Source organism: Chrysemys picta, chromosome 1 (genome assembly GCF_011386835.1).
Source record: "Chrysemys picta bellii isolate R12L10 chromosome 1, ASM1138683v2, whole genome shotgun sequence".
NCBI classification, from domain to species: Eukaryota; Metazoa; Chordata; order Testudines; family Emydidae; genus Chrysemys; species Chrysemys picta.
The window spans coordinates 108,087,174-108,104,441 of record NC_088791.1 but is presented as its reverse complement, the minus strand read 5'-3'; the positions used below and the strand labels follow the sequence as shown (position 1 = coordinate 108,104,441).

The 17,268-nt window shown below is 42.6% G+C and overlaps 1 protein-coding gene across 10 annotated transcripts in view; it reads left to right on the top strand.

The window, feature by feature from the left end:
* The window catches only part of BICD1 (BICD cargo adaptor 1), a 284,378-nt gene that overhangs the window by 215,300 nt on the left and 51,810 nt on the right, over positions 1 to 17,268 (top strand). For all 10 annotated transcript variants that reach the window (XM_065566325.1, XM_065566307.1, XM_065566317.1 and 7 more), the window contains 2 exons: positions 744 to 1,838; positions 13,752 to 13,903. In XM_065566325.1, the coding sequence (XP_065422397.1) occupies positions 744 to 1,838; positions 13,752 to 13,903 (1,247 nt within the window). The remainder of the gene's footprint in view (positions 1 to 743; positions 1,839 to 13,751; positions 13,904 to 17,268) is intronic.

Sequence of the window (17,268 nt, the reverse complement as noted above, 5' to 3'; positions counted from 1 at the left end):
TTGGGATAAATCTGATCTTTAATGAGAAACCAGTCACTGTCAATTTAGATTGCTAAGCAGAATTGCTAGGGAAGTGGGTAGCCCTTGATGAAATAAGCACTAATAATAAGAAATAATGACCACCTGTCATTAGACTACTGCAAATGGAAGTGGGAGTTGAGATTTCAGACACTCTAGGAGATTTATATGTGTACCTACAATTTAATTTTAAAATTAATGGCTGGTGTGTCTAAATTTCCTCAAGTGCTTTGAAACCTCAACTAGGTTACATAGTTGGGGGGAAAATTGTTTGGTGACCAGCACACAAGCACACGAAGATTGAGAACTGGCCTATATAGGGGCTGCAGAGCACCATTTAAAGTGTGTGTGTGTGGGGGAAATAGATCCCTGCCCCCCACCTGACCCTTCTCTTCTCCTCTCTGGCCCCCCCACCATCAACCTGACCCTCCTGGCCTGTGACCCCGTCCACCCACCCCCTTTAAATTTGAGCAAACCGCACTGCAACTTGGTGCAGGGGTTTGTCCCACTCAAGTTTGTCCCAGCAGCCCCCCATCATGACAGAGAGGAGCCCAGGACAAATTTGAGCGAGTGGCATTGTGACCTGGCACACATGGTCCCAGCACCACTGAGGTTTGGCCTGGCCAAAAAGTCAGGCCGTAGCATAGGCTTCATGGCCTATGGGTCTAGGTCTCTTAGTTTAATTCCCTTCTCAAATGTTAATATTCTTTATTATATCATTCCAGGTGGAGAGAGAAAAAGCTATTCTCCTGGCCAACCTTCAGGAGTCCCAGACGCAGCTAGAACACACAAAGGGAGCCCTGACTGAGCAACACGAGCGGGTCCATAGGCTCACAGAGCACGTCAACGCCATGAGGGGACTGCAGAGCAACAAGGAGCTGAAAGTAGAGCTGGACTGTGAGAAGGGCCGAGACTCTGGCGAGGAAACGCATGACTATGAAGTAGACATCAATGGCCTGGAGATCCTAGAGTGTAAATACAAAGTGGCCGTGACAGAAGTGATCGACCTTAAAGCTGAGATAAAGGCCTTAAAGGAGAAATACAATAAATGTGTGGAAAACTACACAGAAGAAAAGGCGAAGTATGAGAGCAGGATCCAGAGGTATGATGAGCAGGTGACGAACCTGGAAAAATCAACTAAGGAAAGTTACGAGAAAATGGTTCACATAGAAAAAGAGTTGCAAAGGATGACGAGCATAGCGAATGAAAACCATAATACCCTCAACACAGCCCAGGATGAGCTGGTGACATTTAGTGAGGAGCTGGCTCAGCTCTATCACCATGTATGTTTGTGTAATAATGAAACTCCCAATAGGGTCATGTTGGACTATTACAGGCAAAGTAGAGTCACTCGTAGTGGGAGCCTGAAGGGACCTGATGATCCTAGGGGGCTCCTGTCTCCACGGCTCACCAGAAGAGGAACGGCATCCCCGGTAGAAGCCAGGACCCCAACTGAGCATGTTTCGAAAGAGAGCATAGAGGCTGGCAAAGAACAAAGTCCAACCAAGACACCTACGATTTCTCCTGTCATCACGGCCCCTCCTTCCTCTCCCGTCTCTGACACCAGTGACATACGCAAAGAGCCAATGAATATCTACAACCTAAATGCAATAATACGGGACCAAATCAAGCACCTGCAGAAGGCTGTAGATCGGTCACTGCAGCTGTCACGCCAGCGTGCGGCAGCACGTGAACTAGTGCCCATGATTGATAAGGACAAGGAGGCCTTAATGGAAGAGATACTGAAACTGAAGTCCCTGCTGAGTACAAAACGGGAGCAGATAGCAACCCTGAGGGCAGTGTTGAAAGCCAACAAACAGGTAAGTGAGTAGCAATGCTGTCAGTTTGTGGTGATCAGTATTTTCATAGCTGATTTATGCGCCTTTCAGCAGGTATTGTGGTAGACATTTGAAGAATCAGCTGTCCATCCTTCCAGTCAGTCACAATAAGGCTGAAGGTTTTCTTGTTTTTCTTGTTTAACTCCCTGCAATCTTTCTGCAGAGTCTTTTTGCAGCACCCAACCTTGACCTAAAGGATGGGCAGAGTGAGTGACTTGCTGCAGAGTTTGAGACCTCAATGTCATTACATGGATCAGCCCAGGGTGAAAGTAAGTTAAAGGACTTACTGGTACACCGGAGTCCTGAACAGGGGTGTGGCCTCAACTGGAAGAGGCATGGCCTCAACTGGAAGAGGTGGGGCCTTTAAATAAAGTTTTAAAGGCCCTGGGGAGTCCCGGGCCCTTTAAATCACCCCTGGAGCCATAGGCGCCAACTTTTCCGGCGCCAGTGGTGCTTGACCCCTCCCATAGCCCCGCCCTGACTCCACCCATGCCCTGCCCCCATTCCAATCCCTTCCACAAAGTCCCCACCCCACTCCGCCCCCTCCCTGCGCCTATTGGACCCCTTCCCCAAAACCCCGCCCCGGCCCGGCCTCTTCCCTGAGCGCACCGCGTTCCCCCTCCTCCCTCCCAGCGCTTGCCGCTGCGAAACAGCTATTTTGCAGTGGCAAGCGCTGAGAGCTAGGGGGAGAAGTGGAGAAGGCGGAGGTGGAGGTGAGCTGGGGCGGGCGGGGCGAGCAGCTGCCAGTGGGTGCAGAGCACTCACCAATTTTTCCCTGTGGGTGCTCCAGCCCCAGAGCACCCACGGAGTCAGCACCTATGCCCGGAGCTACCAGCTGCAGAGGTGACTGGGAGCCCGGGGCTCAGGGGTGATTTAAAGGGTCCGGGGCTCTGGCCGCCACTATCGCAGTGGAGCTTGGGGTCCTTTATATCGCTGACGGAGCCCTGCCGCTGTTACCCCAGGGCTCTGGCAGACAGGCTTGGGTGGCGAATTAAAGGGCCCGGGGCTCCGGCAGCAGGGAGCTCCAGGCCCTTTAAATCCCCACGGGAGCCCTGCCGCCGCAGGAGCAGCAGCAGGAGCCCCGGGCCTTTAAATTGCCGTTCGAGCCCGGCTGCTGGAGCCCCAGGGTAGTGGCGGCAGGGCTACCGTGGGGATTTAAAGGGCCAGGGGCTCAGGCCACTGCAGGGAGACCCGGGCCCTTTAAAGCGCCGCCCGAGCCCCACTGCTGGAGCCTCAGGGTAGTGGCGGCAGGGCTTTGGCAGTGATTTAAGGGGCCAGGGGCTCCGGCCGCTGCGGGGCGCCCTGGGCCCTTTAAATCACCACCAGAGCCCTGCTGCCACTACTCGAGGGCTCCGGCAGTGGGGCTCAGGAGGCAATTTAAAGGGCCCTAGGCTCTGGCCACTGCAGGGAGCCCTGGGCCCTTTAAATCACCAGCCTGGGAAAGCCGGTCCAGCTTATTTTCACCTCCGGATCAGCCTACAGGAGAAGGAGAAGGGCAGTAAGAAAGGCACAGATAGAGCCGAGCCCTAACATGGCTCCCTAGTGGGTCTCCTGGTTTGAGAAGAAACCAGGTTTTGAGGGCCACAACCAAACCTGGGTCTTCCAAATGGTAACATGATGTGCCATAGCCTCAAGGCAGTATGCAACTCCAGGGTGCTCAGGAATTAAAAAAACAATTCATTGCATTTACACAGCCAAGGATCTCAAAAGACGTTACAAATGTGGGTATTGTTACCGCATTTTACAGGTGGGGATACCAAGGCATAGAAAGGCTAAGTGATTCCATCAAAGACATGCGGTGGGTCAGGATTAGAATCCAGGCCTCCTGACTTCCATTCCCCAACTGTAACCACTAGACTACAGTGTCTTTGTGCTATCCTAACAATGGTGGGTGCTCTCTGCTAAACAAATTCAGTGACTGATCCCTTTATAGTCAACAGTAGTTAAATGGCAGCAATAACCCACGCACTTTAGGCAGGGGAAAATATTTATTTATTTCTGCAAAGCAAAATTATCAACAAAATTGTAGACCCTTCTGATTATTGAACAATGTCTGATCATTTAATACAAATGAGTGGATCAGACAACTCTCTTGGGTATGCAAATCTCTTATCCAATTTGGATACTAGTTTGTCACTGCAGTCACCTGGCCAGATATAATGGGTCTGGTTTTCCTTTCTATATTGGTTTTAAATCAGTAAAACTCTATTGACTTAAATGCAGTTACTCCTGATTTTGAGCGGGTTGGAATTTTTCAAATATTTGTTTTCCAGAAATGCCATTTTGTTGCCATTGAAATTTTTTTTCTGTCATTTCTAAAATAAGAAATATTGAATTTTTAAAAAAATATGTATCACTTTGGGACAAAGCTGATCAAAAACACCCCACATTTTTTTATTTTTATTTTGAAAATGATAAAAAGGAGATTAAAACATTTTCAAAAATGAAATAAAGATTTTAAAATTTGTCTCAAATTTTCTTTTCATTTTTTGACCAGGTCTATTCTTGATATTGTATAGTAAGACAAGAATAAGGCGCATTGTATGTTAAATGTAAAATGTCAATCATCACCATGTTCATTTATTTGTGTTATACCCCTATCGCCAACCCTTTGCTTTTGTATCTTTAGGCTTTGGTATCTTTTTAGGCACTAGTCTTGAAAACTATTATGCACGTTGTTATCCACAAAAATCTAGGGCACCCCGCCTATACCCTGCCAAGGGCTCAAGGCATGACCTGGTTAATTTTGGTACCCTCACCCTTTCCCTACCGAGGGCTCGGGCTTAAAGCACATACCCTTAACCATGGAGCTCAGGGTAAACCTGGTCAATTTAAGTACCCGCCCTTTCCCTCTGGGGCTCTGGGCTATACAGGTCTGCATAATGTTTTCCCAGTGAAAGAGCCTTACACAGCTGTGCTCTAAACATCTATTTATTAGCAACACACACGGAATACATCGGCCAAGCAAAGCTATTATGCTCGCCACTCCCAATATACAGACAAACTTCACCTGATGGCTAGTCAGGATCCACTCATCTGGGGATGCTGGTGCTGCCTCTGCACGTTACGGTCATGCAAGGGGGTCAGAGTTCTAGCAGTTTGATGTTGAACTGCAGGCCTGAGATGGTTCCCAAAGAGCATTGGTTTTCATTTACATTATATAGGTAAACTATATAAACTAGCTCCATCCTTCAAATTTACTAAACCTACTACATTATTCAACACCCCTAGGTAACAACATTTAACCAGTCATGCACTGGCACCTATGTTTTCTCCTCCCTGCTCTTTACATTTTATCTTTCATGCCCAAATTGTACCTTATTTATGACCTTTTTTGTTTGTGCAGATTGTCAGCATAAATTCGCTGGTCAGAGCTTATCTTATCTATTTCCCCATTTGTTGGGGTTTTTCTGTATCCTCCCTAAACTTCCCAGCGCCTGGGTGTCTCTACTTTACAACCCTTGAGTTAGAACTCTTGTTAGGGGCATTCCTGAGGTGGGGGTGTCTTAGCAGCAGAGCATTTTTTCTTAATTTTAGTGGTTAAATCCCTGAGTTTCACCCAAGGCTAATCAAGGCTAGTTTAGTATGGGGATGAGCTAAATCCCAGGTCTACACAAGGCTGGTCAAGGCGAGGTTAGTGTGGGGGTGAGCTAAGTCTGAGGCCTACCATGTGCTTAACTTTAAGCAGGTGAATATTTCCACTGACTTCCATAGAACTACTTGTCCTCAAGCATGTGTTTAAGTGTTTGCAGAATCAGGGCCATAAATTGTAAACTCTTGAGGGCTTTTCCATCATCTGTGTTAGTTCAGAGAACAGGACAATCAGTCCCAATCCTGATTAGGGCATTAGGTCACTACTATAATATAAATGATGATAGGCTGAAAATGTAAAATCACCCAGAGGTCAGGAAATACAACACTAAAGATTCCAACAGCAAAGTTAACTTGGCTGTATTGTACATGCAGTGAATTTTATGCCATATCGGTTTTTTTTACACATATATTAAGATACACACTTAACTAGAGAAAGATATGGATCTTACATATGTGAAATGAAGGTGTTGCAACTCTGCCCTGAAAAGTTGTTGTGTGAAAAAGCACAGTGGGATTCTGTGTCTGTTTCTCAATGACTCCAGTCGAATGTGCTCAGTTTGCAAGTAAAAAGACGTCTCTTAATTACTAACTTTGCAAACTCATCCTAATGTTTGAAAGCCAATCAGCTTTATTTCCATGTCATGCTTCACCAACAATAATCTAACTATTAATAAAGGTCCTTATGAGGCCCTTATCATTATAGTATCTGAGCACGAGTAGCCCCATTCTAATACAGGTATATTGTCAATGTAGATGTGGTGTAACTGAGACACACCCTTGTTCTAGGCCCTTTGATCTAGGTAAAAGGGCAGAGTGCAGGGGCTGTGAAAGCCTCAGACCCAGCCAGGGGAGGATTCCCCAGCACAGAACCTCAGAAGAGAGCCCTAAGGCTGCACTCAGAGGACCCGGGGGGGTGAGGTTGAAGGGCTGCTGGGGCTGCAGTGCTCAGAGCTGAGAAGATTCCAGGCAGTCTGTGGTAACTTAGGTCCTGTCTCAAGTAAAACAGTTAGCTCGAGTTAATATGTTCCCTTTACTGCACTGGAGCTAGTGTAGCCCAGAACCACCAGACTGCAAGGCAACAGCAGAGTTACATGGAGTCATTTGATTAGCAGCCCAGAGTGATTGGATTAGCTGATGATGAGTTATAACTTGAGCTGTTGCATCTTCACTGCATTATTAGCTCAGGCTTCAACCCACCCCACTAATGGGCCAGCTATCTCCTACCTCAAGCTTAAAGTACCACTTAACTCAAGCTAGAGATTTCTGTGTGTGGATGGGAATCTAGTTAGGGGTGACACTCAAGTCACACCTTCAGACAGTCTCCTAGGGCTGTCTATGTTATGCCAGGGGCCACAGGACTGGGAGGAGAAAAAGGTGGCACAAAGCCACCACAGGCCCATCTCCTTCTGGGTTGCAAACACTGTGCTGTGCTTTTAGAAAGGTCAGCACATATTCTCACCCTTTGTGTCCAAGAAAGCAGTCGAGACCCATCACATCCCTGGCTTCTTTGAGTATTGCTACATTGGCCTTGTTATTCTAAATAATGTCTAAAATCCTTTTTAGAAATGGCATCACGGTTTTAAAAAATGCCTATTGTTATTTTTTTTTTATTATTATTATTATTATTATTGTGATTAATTTTTCTTTGATTTTTCATAAAGAAACACAGTGAAAAGTACAAAAGGGGTAAATGACTTACAGCTTGTTTATGTTTCAAAATACAGCATGCTTCATGGGATCTTCAATACAAGTATGCAATTTTACAAGAAAACAGTCACAGCAATGAATAATTTTTTCTTTTTCAATAATATCTTCTGGTCAGGAACAGTGGACATAATACTAAAAAAGAGAGGCATTAAATTAATGCCAAAAAGTTAGTGTTTTTAAGAAAATATACCTATTTAAGAAGAGCATATTACTCTCTTCTTACCATCATTCAACTCAAGGAAAGGCTCCTTAGAAACAAAATGCAGGATTATGGTTTTGGGTATTGCTTAGGTAATGACATTACACAGTAAACCTAGGAAACATGGGTGCTATCTAGTGGCCACCAAGTAGCACTGTAACTTCATTCTGAAAAAGAAAACTGCATCGTGTTGCTAAAAGAAACAGTACAATGAAGTGTTTCACTAACATTTTCTGCTAAGTTGGCATTATAACCAGTAGTTCCCGAAAAAAAAATGTGCAGTACTGCCTCTTAACTTGAATTGTGCTTATCTGACTGAAGGAAAACATCAAGGACCAACAGTCCTCTTTGCTTGTATTACAATAGCCCTCAAAAGCGCCAAACAGGATTAGAGTCCCATTGTGCTAAAAAATATACTAAGTCAGAGGAGTACAGTGTCTGCCTCAAAAACCTTGCAACCTAAAATATCCAGACAAAAAAAAAAAACAGAAAAAGGGTGGTGAAAATGGGCTCAAGCAATTTGATCAAGGTGATGATGATGAACATACCTTTTGTTAGTTCACTTTCTACTTTTTATTTTATACATACATTTATTCAGAGCTTCACTTGCTGCATCAACACTAGTTTGGGAGCAAAACATAGAATCTTAAAAATCTTAAGCAATAGTAAAGTAATGATACTAATCATAAGGCTCACATCAATAATGGTTCTGATTTTGGGTTTCAAATAACATGTATAAAATAAAATGAACCTCCCTACAATGGGGAAATTCAACAGCCTGAGTATTTCCTTTAAATTATTAAAAATAAATACATACATAATAAAATCCCCTATGTCAGGCAAATATAATGAACAGTAGGACTCTCTAGTCCCCTCTAGTCTATTCAATATCCATTTTACATATGTGCTGGTTGCAGCCATGATGCCTCTATCTTTGACAACTGGGGTGTCTCCTCAAGTCCTGAGACATTGCAGGAATTACTTGAGGACCTAAAATATCCCCCAAAGCCTGAGCCTTAAGCCAAAAGCCTGGAGTTAGGCAGGTATAGTAAAATGGAGATTTTGTACTTTAAATGTAAATGTAGATCATGATACTAAGTACTCCTCAAAGTGCTATGTATTTTCCATAACTAAAATAGCAAGCCCACTGTTTTACTTTTTTATGTGTATAAAATGAAGTACTTACCATTTTAGCGTTTTTCATTTTTTTCAGTAACAAGTATCGCTCATTTGTTTTGCTTCACACACTGTTACCATAAAGCAAGTGGCAAGACATTTCTAAATGTGTAAAGTTGTCTTGAAACTTGACAAATCTAAAGTGAAAACGAGTAAACACAGCAAAGTTTGCATGTGGGCTATAGTTTTAAGGCCACAACTTTTGAGAGATTGAATTTGGAACAGAAGGAGAGTCCTGCTGTAATATCGACAGACTGGGGGGAAGAGTTGATACAGGCAATGCAAAGGTATGCATGTACAGATGCTCTGCCCTATTCCTTTGGAAGCCATTTAGGTATATTTGCAGGTTTTTGATCGAGGAATTTGTTTTCTATTATCTTGCCTAGCTGTATTTTTCTTGATTTTGTTTGCTTTGCCTTTGGCGCGCTTGTACTTGCTTATGTTTGAAGATGACTTTGAGAAGAGTTGCCTGAGACTACATAATTTTACATGTAAAAGCTTGTGTGGAGCAGAAAAAGCTCACTGGGGACCTCCTGGAGGATTTGCAGGTTTTAATATTGTTATATACCTACTCTTTTAGACTACAGTGTATTGAGAAGAGAAAGACCTGAAGGTTTTGGTGCATTGACTCTCACATTTTTGGATGGGAATTCAGGAGTAGTTATAATAATTTACATTTATAAATTTATTTTTGCCCTATACAGTCCTAAAACTGTTTACAAACTTAAACTGAAATACTAACTAAATGTAGGGATCGCTTCAACCAGCAATGAAACACAGTTGTTTTGGGGTGGAATGTCGCAGCACTGTCAGCAGCAATATCAAAACAAGATCTGACATACAGAATGCCATATCCATGTATCTGTAGTACAATTTGTTAGCACTGTGGCACCAAAGAAAAAGATCCTTGAGAAATCATGTCAGCTGTAGCAGAGGAGTACAGACTATATTTTAAGTGTGTATCCTAGAGGGATGGGGAGTGGCAATGGGAGACAGTTCAGGAATGGGCGCTAACTGCTCTCCAAAATATTCTTGCACCAACTCAGAGGAAATTAACACAGCCATGATTTACCAGATAGATGTTTCCTTGAAATCCACATTATCATCTAATAAGGTTCTGGAGGAATGTTTATATTGTCCCTCTCAAAATGGCAATCATCTCCCATTGTACTCAATGAGACTAAGGCCTCAGATTCCCTATAGGAAGATGGCTAGTCCCCTGTGCTGTGTGGAGGAAGAGATACTCAGTACTATTGTGAACAATGAGGGAAAGAGAGAGACCTTCCTCAAAATGGCCACCAACTGGTGAGTGTCGTAGTTCCTGTCCTATTGAGAACCATGGACGATAGCAGACATTTTGAAAAAGGGCTTTTCTTTATAGAGTTCTCAGTAGTACAACGCTGTATTGAGACTTTCAGTTATTAAGAATAGGAAAAATTACCATTAATCCAAAAATAAATTATTCAAATGCAGTCAATGCACATAATTTCTCTGAGTGTTAACTCTATGGGAAGTTAATGTGTATGGGAAGTGTGTTATTCCGTTACTGAGATCATTGGGGGTGGGGGAGGGCGAAGTCTAGCACCAGATACTATATTACTTTACGTCAGTTTGATTCCTAAACAAATCAGCAGCTTTACTTGTAAATTCTTAGAAGATTCATTCTATACTCAAACAAGAAGTGTGGTAAATTTGGGGAGGATATGCAGCATTGTTTATACAAAGCAAAGAAGTTTGGATTCCTGCTTTTAAGTACAAAACAGAACTCAGCCTTAACCATGGAGTCACTACGAACACCTCCGTAAGGCACCCATGGCATCTTTAAACACCAGTGACCATTGGGCTAAGTAATCTGCAAATGAGAACTCTTGACACGTGTCCAGTCTCCCTCATACCACTGAACCACTACCGCCAAACAAATAGAATCATAGAATATCAGGGTTGGAAGGGACCTCAGGAGGTCATCTAGTCCAACCCCCTGCTCAAAGCAGGACCAATTCCCAACTAAATCATTCCAGCCAGGGCTTTGTCAAGCCTGACCTTAAAAACCTCTAAGGAAGGAGATTCCACCACCTCCCTAGGTAACCCATTCCAGTGCTTCATCACTCTCCTAGTGAAAAAGTTTTTCCTAATATCCAACCTAAACCTCCCCCACTGCAACTTCAGACCATTACTCCTTGTTCTGTCATCAGGTATCACTGAGAACAGTCGATCCATCCTCTTTGGAACCCCCTTTCAGGTAGTTGAAAGCAGCTATCAAATCCCCCCTCATTCTTCTCTTCTGCAGACTAAACAAGCACAGTTCCCTCAGCCTCTCCTCATAAGTCATGTGCTCCAGCCCCCTAATCATTTTTGTTGCCCTCCGCTGGACTCTTTCCAATTTTTCCACATCCTTCTTGTAATGTGGGGCCCAAAACTGGATACAGTATTCCAGATGAGGCCTCACCAATGTCGAATAGAGGGGAATGATCACGTCCCTCGATCTGCTGGCAATGCCCCTATTTATACAGCCCAAAATGCCATTAGCCTTCTTGGCAACAAGGGCAAACTGTTGACTCATATCCAGCTTCTCGTCCACTGTAACTCCTAGGTCCTTTTCTGCAGAACTGCTTCCTAGCCATTCGGTCCCTAGTCTGTAGCAGTGAATGGGATTCTTCCGTCCTAAGTGCAGGACTCTGCACTTGTCCTTGTTGAACCTCATCAGGTTTCTTTTGGCCCAATCCTCTAATTTGTCTAGGTCCCTCTGTATCCTATCCCTACCCTCCAGCGTATCTACCACTCCTCCCAATTTAGTGTCATCTGCAAACTTGCTGAGAGTGCAGTCCATGCCATCCTCCAGATCACTAATGAAGATATTGAACAAAACCAGCCCCAGGACTGACCCTTGGGGCACTCCGCTTGAAACCGGCTGCCAACTAGACATGGAGCCATTGATCACTACCCGTTGAGCCCAACGATCTAGCCAGCTTTCTATCCACCTTATAGTCCATTCATCCAGCGCATACTTCTTTAACTTGCTGGCAAGAATACTGTGGGAGACCGTATCAAAAGCTTTGCTAAAGTCAAGGAATAACACATCCACTGCTTTCCCCTCATCCACAGACCCAGTTATCTCCTCATAGAAGGCAATTATGTTAGTCAGGCATGACTTGTCCTTGGTGAATCCATGCTGACTGTTCCTGTCCTCTAAGTGCTTCAGAATTGATTCCTTGAGAACCTGCTCCATGATTTTTCCAGGGACTGAGGTGAGGCTGACTGGCCTGTAGTTCCCTGGATCCTCCTCCTTCCCTTTTTTAAAGATGGGCACTAGATTAGCCTTTTTCCAGTCATCCAGGACCTCCCCCAATCGCCATGAGTTTTCAAAGATAATGGCCAATGGCTCTGCAATCACATCCGCCAACTCCTTTAGCACCCTCGGTTGCAGCGCATCCGGCCCCATGGACTTGTGCTCGTCCAGTTTTTCTAAATAGTCCCGAACCACTTCTTTCTCCACTGAGGGCTGGTCACCTCCTCCCCATGCTGTGCTGCCCAGTGCAGCAGTCTGGGAGCTGACCTTGTTCGTGAAGACAGAGGCCAAAAAAGCATTGAGTACATTAACTTTTTCCGCATCCTCTGTCACTAGGTTGCCTCCCTCATTCAGTAAGGGGCCCACACTTTCCTTGACTTTCTTCTTGTTGCTAACATACCTGAAGAAACAGATACAACAGTCATTAATAATGTAATTAAAACTTGATTTCTTCAAATATGGCCTATATACAAACGTCAGTTAATTTTAACTATCTGGAAAATTTGAAGTGACTGAATTATTCCTTTCTTAAAATCATTTGAGACAAAGAAAAAATTTGGGGGGTGGCGACTGCGGCGATATTTCGGTGGTGGGACCTTCCGCCGCCTCTGTGGGGGGCGGCATTTTGGGGTGGGACCTTCTGCCGCCTAGGGCAGCAGAAAAGCTGGCGGCGCTCCTGGATGGGACAGATGGTTAAGCATAAGAGGTTCACACATGTTGTTTGAGACCATTTAAAGTGAAGTGGGCAATTGGCATATTTGTAGTGGTAGGACAGTGGAGGGCTAATAGGCAGCAGGGTGTTACAAATTGTTGTAATGAGCCATAAAACAACTTTCTCTGTTAAGTCCATAGTTTTTAGTGTCCAGCCATTATGACTTTAAGGTCTAAGGCTTGTCTTTTGAAGTTGTAGTGTAGTGTAGGTTTCCTTTGAGGACAAGGACTGAAAGGAGTCATCAGTTTGTGAAAAGTGTGTGCCCACGGAGTTATATGTTGTTTTTGACTTTCATCAATTTTCTGTGTGAATTCATTTGAGAGCATAGTGATTGTCTGGTTTCATCCAGATACATAGTTGTTGTTGGGGCATTTGATGCACTGAATGCAGTACACCACATATTGTGATAGGTATGTGTAGGACTCATGGTCTTCAAAGGTGTGTTGATCAGCATAGCAGTGGAGATATTTCTGCAAGTTTTGCATCTATTGTTCTGACAAGGTCTGGTGCCACTTTCAGTTGATGTGTACCTGGTCTGTGGGAAACTTGCTTCTGATGATGAACTTGGTGAGGTTGTGCAGTTGTTTTAAGGCCAGAAGAGAGGAGGTTGGGAAAAAAATTCAGGATGTGGTCCTCATCAAATATGGATTATAATCATTTGAGGATGCCTCATTCTAGTGTGGGGTTGTAGGTGTATTGAAGCAGGTTCTCCTCAGGTATTCAGGTGGACCATTCCATGATGTGATCTACTTCTCCGGTGGAGAGTCCTTGTTTGGTGAAGGCTGTTTTAAGTGTGTATCCCAGACTTTCTCCTCAGAGCATATTCTGAGGCATCTAAGTGCCTGGCAGTAGTTAACAGATTTCATGGTGCATTTAGGGTGGTTACTGGATCTACGAAGGTGATCCATGGATTTCTTATCTATAGTTGTCTGTGGAGTTCCATTGTTGAAGCTGATTGTGTTGTCCAGGAGGTTGATGCTGGTGTGGGAATGTTCTAGAGAGAGTGTGGTGGTTGTTGAAGTTGTGGTGGAAATCTGCGAGGGAGTTTAGGTCATCTGTCCAGAGGATGAAAGTATCATCAATGTATCTCAGGTATATCACTGGTTTCATGGTGCATTAACTTGTGAATGAAGGTGGAAGCCAGCAATGAAATCATAACCTGGCCTCTTAGCTGTTAGCAAATTCCCTTCTCAAAAGTATATATCCCTCTCTCTTTTTCAGACAGCTGAAGTGGCACTGGCCAATCTGAAGAATAAATATGAGAATGAAAAATCAATGGTGACTGAAACCATGACCAAACTGCGAAATGAATTAAAGGCTTTGAAAGAAGATGCAGCAACCTTCTCATCCTTGAGAGCAATGTTTGCAACCAGGTAAGGGAAACTGCCTCATAGCCTTCTCTCCTGCTCAATAGTTGAAAGGCAAGCCTATGATGTGAGTGAGAGAACATTATCACCTTCATGCATTTCTTCTCATGCCCTTGATGCGCTAGTATGTGAATACAAAAGCTACTTTCCTCAGTGAGAGAGACAAGGTGGGTGAGGCAATATCTTTTACTGTTCGTGGAAAGGACAAGCTTTTGAGCTTTCTGCAATACCAGAGCTTTGTTGGATGAAGGAGAATGAAGTTTGTAATGCAGACTCTGCAAAAGTTTCAAGCTTCCAAATGGCACCAAGCTGCATGCCTCTGAAAATAATGCTTTTAAGTAGCAATGCCAGTACAGCCTTGGGTAAAGTGTTATAAATAACTATATTAGAGCCCTCTATATTTGGATTTATACTCTGTTTTTTGAAGTGGAAAATAAACATTAGATTTATGTGGTTTTTGTTCACACTCAGAAAAGATAAAACAGTGATTCTGCCATGTAAAAACTTTCACATAGCTAAACTCCATCTTTGCCCTTGCCATCTGATTTATTATTGACCTTTGAAAAAAAATCTATAATTCCCTATCAGTATGGCTCTGCTATAACCCAGCACTGAAAATTATCAGGTTACTGCAATTTCTCATTGCACTGTAAATTATTATTTTCTACAGCTGTTTGGTATTTCATTTATTGTCTTCTCGTTCATAGGTTTAAAAATGTCACACACCTTCTGCAGTGAATTTTTCAGTTCTTCCCAGCAGGATCATAATTAATCACATCTTATCCTTTTTTTTTTTTTTTTTTGACTAAAGGGAACTTCCAGTTTTAGCTGGTTTCTTAAAGGTGACCTGCAAATAATTATTTCCAAAAGATCCAATACCTGCAGCAATATGTGCTGAATTCCCCCAAGTAACCAAAGAAAGAAAGCTATTCAGCACTTTATGGGATTAAATCATCCTATTTTCCCCTCTAATCCGACACCACATTTACTGCAGGCTCCTGCTTCATGTAGTGCCCTATCATGCACTAATTCAGGGGTTTTCAAACTGGGGGGTCAGGACCCCTCAGGGGGTCACGAGGTTATTACATGGGGGGGGTCACGAACTGTCAGCCTCCACTCCAAACCCCATGTTGCCTCCAATATTTATAATGGTGTTAAATATGTATACAAAATAGGGCTGTCGATTACTCGCAGTTAACTCATGCGATTAACTAAAAAATATTAATCGCGATTAAAAAAATGAATCCGTCTCAACTGCATTGTTAAGCAATAGAATACCAATTGAAATTTATTAAATATTTTCGATGTTTTTCTACATTTTCATATATATTGTATTCTGTGTTGTAACTGAAACCAAAGTGTATATTATTTTTTATTACAAATATTTGCACTGTAAAAATGATAAACAAAAGAAATTGTATTTTTCAATTTACCTCATACAAGTACTGCAGTGCAATCGCTTTGTTGTGAAAGTGCAACTTACAGATGTAGATATTTTTTGTTACATAAGTGCACTTAAAACAAAACAATGTAAAACCTTAGAGCCTACAAGTCTAGTCAGTCCCATTTCTTGTTCAGCCAATCACTAAGACAAACAAGTTTGTTTACATTTACAGGAGATAATGCCGCTCTCTTCTTATTTACAATGATACCAGAAAATGAGAACAGGCATTTGCATGGCACTTTTGTAGCCGGCATTGCAAGGTATTTATGTGCCACATATACTAAACAGTCATATGCCCCTTCATGCTTCGGCCATCATTCCAGAGGACATGCTTCCATGCTGATGAGGCTCATTAAAAAAAAAAGTGTTAATTTAATTCCGGACTGAACTCCTTGGGGGAGAATTGTATGTCCCCTGCTCTGTTTTACCCACATTTCACATATATTTCATGTTCATAGCAGTCTTGGATGATGACAAACTTGTTTGTCTGAGCAATTGGCTGAACAAGAAGTAGGACTGAGTGGACTTGCAGATTAAAATTTTACATTTTTTAAATTTTAATGCAGTTTTTTGTACATAATTCTACATTAGTAAGTTCAACTTTCATGATAAAGAGATTGCACTACAGTACTTGTATTAGGTGAATTGAAAAATACTATTTCTTTTGTTTTTTTACAGTGCAAATACTTGTAATAAAAAAATATAAAGTGAGCACTGTACACTTTGTATTCCGTGTTGTAATTGAAATCAATATATTTGAAAATGTAGAAAACATCCAAAATATTTAAATAAATGGTATTCTATTATTGTTTAACAGTGTGATTCATCACGATTAATTTTTTTAATCCCTTGACAGCCCTAATAAAAAAGTGATTTTAATTTATAAGGGGGAGGCGGTTGCAGTCAGAGGCTTGCTATGTGCAAGGGGTCACCAGTACAAAAGTTTGAGAACCATTGCATTAATCTAACGATATTACACACACAGTTTCATACCGGAACTTTTCTATAGTAATTAGGAGCCAGATCAACAGCTGGTTTGAGTGAATGTAGCTTCAATGATTTCACTCCAGAAATGCATGGTTTTGTATAGGTTTTAAAAATCTGTTTATTCATCTTTTAAAAAGCACACTTTGTGAGGTATACATAGATGTAGGCCATTCCAGTCTGCAGCAGGGACCTGAGGAGGGTGTGGTGTCAGTGGCATAAAGCAGACTGTTTATCATGTGGCGCATGAGCCAATAATCTGCTATGTGGCTGGACTTTGGAAAGCTTGAGAAAGGAAATGTCAAGGTAATGTTAGATTTTTGGTGTACTGAATCCACCTCTTTATCCCACTTGGGACACTGAGCATACATTTCTACACTCTGCAGGATTTAGGGGATGATCCAAAGCGTATTGGAGACAATGGAAGTTTTTCTGCTGACTTCACTGGGCTTTGTATCAGGCTCTTACAGAATATAGATATTCTTGTAGATCATCTTTTAAATACTAACTGAACATGAAAAATAAAGTGGGAACTGACCATCAGGATATCCACAAAAATAAGAGAAAGGGCAAGTTACAGACTCTGGGATTTTCTTCCCCTTTTAGGATATGGGTGATTAAAATTGGTAAGCCCATTTACCACTAAAGAGAGTTGCCCACATAAATATCTTGCTTATTGATAAGGGAATAAACCCCTATTCTGTGATACAAATTACACTCTTTTGCATTAAGTTCCTGAGAAGGTTTGCATGGACGTACTCTTAACACTGTTCTTGTTTTTAAGAATATCCTCTTCTCCCGTTTACACCTAACATGCTAACATAGTTTTTGTGGTGCCAATTTTAGGACCATATACTCTTAAAGGGTTTCCTTACATAGAGCACAGTATCAAGATGCATTAAGATGTGACTGAAAAACTCCTCCATAGCTGAATGTGTGGACT